Source organism: Myotis davidii, unplaced genomic scaffold (genome assembly GCF_000327345.1).
Source record: "Myotis davidii unplaced genomic scaffold, ASM32734v1 scaffold586, whole genome shotgun sequence".
Taxonomy (NCBI): Eukaryota; Metazoa; Chordata; class Mammalia; order Chiroptera; family Vespertilionidae; genus Myotis; species Myotis davidii.
Window position 1 is genome coordinate 807,473 of NW_006296809.1, and position 2,199 is coordinate 809,671.

Here is a 2,199-nt window from a genome sequence, read left to right on the forward strand (position 1 = left end):
TTGTGACCACGCCCCGACTCCAGCCCTAAGGACCGCCCTCGGCGAGTTGATGCGCTCGCCCCGACCATCTGGCATCTTGTGGTCTCGGGGTTTGGGGGCCGGTCGCAGGGTTTGGGGGTGGTCTCGCTCTCGGCTCAGATGCGGAGCCCTCAGCCTGCCCTGCCGTTGGGCTGGGGAGTTGCAGCCAGTGGGGGTGGCACCCAGGACAAAGGCGGCAAACTTGGCACACCCACGGCGCCCTGCAGGCGCATGAGGCTGGCCTCGGGTAGGCCCTGCTGCGGGCGACCGCCCTCCAGGGGCATTTTGCCTGAAAGCCATGATCAGTCTGGGCCTGGAGTGCCCGCTGTCGCGTCGGCTTGGGAAGGCTGGGTCATCCCTTCCAGGGGGTCCCCCTAGTTCTCACCCCGCCCACCAGGCAAGGCCCCTTAGGCTCACTGTGCCCCTGGCTCCCCCATCTGGTGACCAGGCGCAGGTGGCAGCAAGTGCGGAGCAGCTTCCTGCCTGCCCATCACTGCACTCATCACACCCCCTTGGGCAGGGCCTCCTCCTGCTCCCTCCTGCCAGGATCTGCCAGGCACTGCCCCTCCATCTCGATCTCCGACCTCTGCCGCACCCCGGCTGTAATGCAGCCCCCAGGGCCCCTCCCGCCGGGCTGACCCTCGCCCTCCTCCCTCCTGCCGCACTGCCTTCCAGGCCCATGGGGCTCAGGCAGGGCTTGGCACTGAGTTCCAGGGTCCCAGCAGGAGGGCCGCACCAGGCTTCAGGAGAGTGGCCTGCCCCTCTGCGGGCGCCCTAGGAGGAGGCAGGAATCCACCTGCAGGGCGAACCTCCTGGGGCCGGGCTGGGCCTGCAGGAACCCCCCCCTTCCCCTCTGACCGCCGGCTGAGGAGGCAGCTTGGGCTCCAGCTGGTCAGCCCCGTGAGGGTAGGAAGAAACCTGGTTCTGCCCACCGGACAGGAGTCCTGCAAAGTGTCTCTCTAGGGCCACTGTCTCTAGCTTGGGAGAGGGAGGTGGCAGGCTTCCAGGCCCAAGGTCACCAAGGACAGGGTGAGGACGTGGCTCCAGGCTGGCACCCTGAGCCTCTGCCAGGAAAGGCTGCAGTGCTCTCCTGGTGCCCGGCACGGTGCTGGGCTGCGGGCACATCTGGAGCTCCCAGGTACCTCTCCTGGGCCAGGGTGGGGGGCGGCTTCCACTTTGAAGGGCCAGTGGTCCCCAGAGGCTGAGTCTGGACTCAGTTCAGAAAAGGGAACCCAACTCATGCGCTGGCTCCCCCGGGCCCTGGCTGGTGTCCCCCAGATTAGCTCCCTCCTTGCTGGGGGTCACCTGGGATCCGGGATCTGGTGAGGAGCAGAGGGGGCTAAGCTAAGTCCCCCCTCCTACCCCTCCCGGGGCTTTGGAGTCTCCTCCCCTTCTCGCTCCCCCTGGGCCTCTCTGGGTCCTGGCCAGTCTGACTGCTCCAGCCCAGCCCTGCCCGGCCGGTTGTCCCCCAAGTGCTCCAGGCACCACCCTCCAGGAGGCCCCCCTGAGGCCCCTGGGAGCCGGGGCACCTCACGACTTGTGGGCTGCCCTGTCTGTGGTGGCGGGCGGGCTGCCTCCCCAGGGCTGTCCCCCGGTCCCACACTGTACTCATGTGCCCGCTGTCGCCCCCACACACACCTGCACACAGGGTCACATGGAAGGTTTATTGGCAGACCTGCCTACCACGGGGCAGGTGTGGGCGGGCTGGGGGCTGAGGGCTCAGGCCGGAGCAGGCTGTGGCAGGACTGGCCCAGCTGCTGGTTCCGAGTGGGCTGCCGGGAGCCGCACTGTGGGGTCACACAGAGGGCTGCCCAGCACGGGGCGCCAGCTCCCACGCCTGTGGGTGGCCTGGTCTGGACCACAGACCGGGGAGGGCCGCGAGGGTGGGCAGGGGGTCTAGGGCTCCGCGGCGAGAGCCGTGTGGCTTCAGGGACCGGCCAGCACCTGGGCCACAAAGAAGACCTTGTACGTCTCCTTCACGTCGCCCCTGAGCTGCAGCAGGGCGGACGCCATCCACGGAGCCCTTGGACGGCTCGATGGTGAAGCCCTTGTGCTGCAGGGACGCCAGGCTGTCCAGGCTGAACTCCACGGTCTGCGGGCAATGGGGCTGCTGGCGCCGCAGGCAGGCCTCCGCCCGCCCGCCCAGCCCGGCCCGCGGGCCCCTCCCACCGTGCAGGGCGA

At 69.0% G+C, this 2,199-nt stretch overlaps 1 protein-coding gene across 1 annotated transcript in view; it reads right to left on the bottom strand.

Annotated features, from left to right (window-relative positions):
- Positions 1-1,944: 1,944 nt before the first annotated feature.
- Positions 1,945-2,199, bottom strand: part of CFAP74 (cilia and flagella associated protein 74) — a 42,657-nt gene continuing 42,402 nt past the window's right edge. The window contains 2 exon segments of the mRNA XM_006772562.2: positions 1,945-2,022; positions 2,024-2,110. Coding sequence (XP_006772625.2) covers positions 1,945-2,022; positions 2,024-2,110 — 165 coding nt within the window.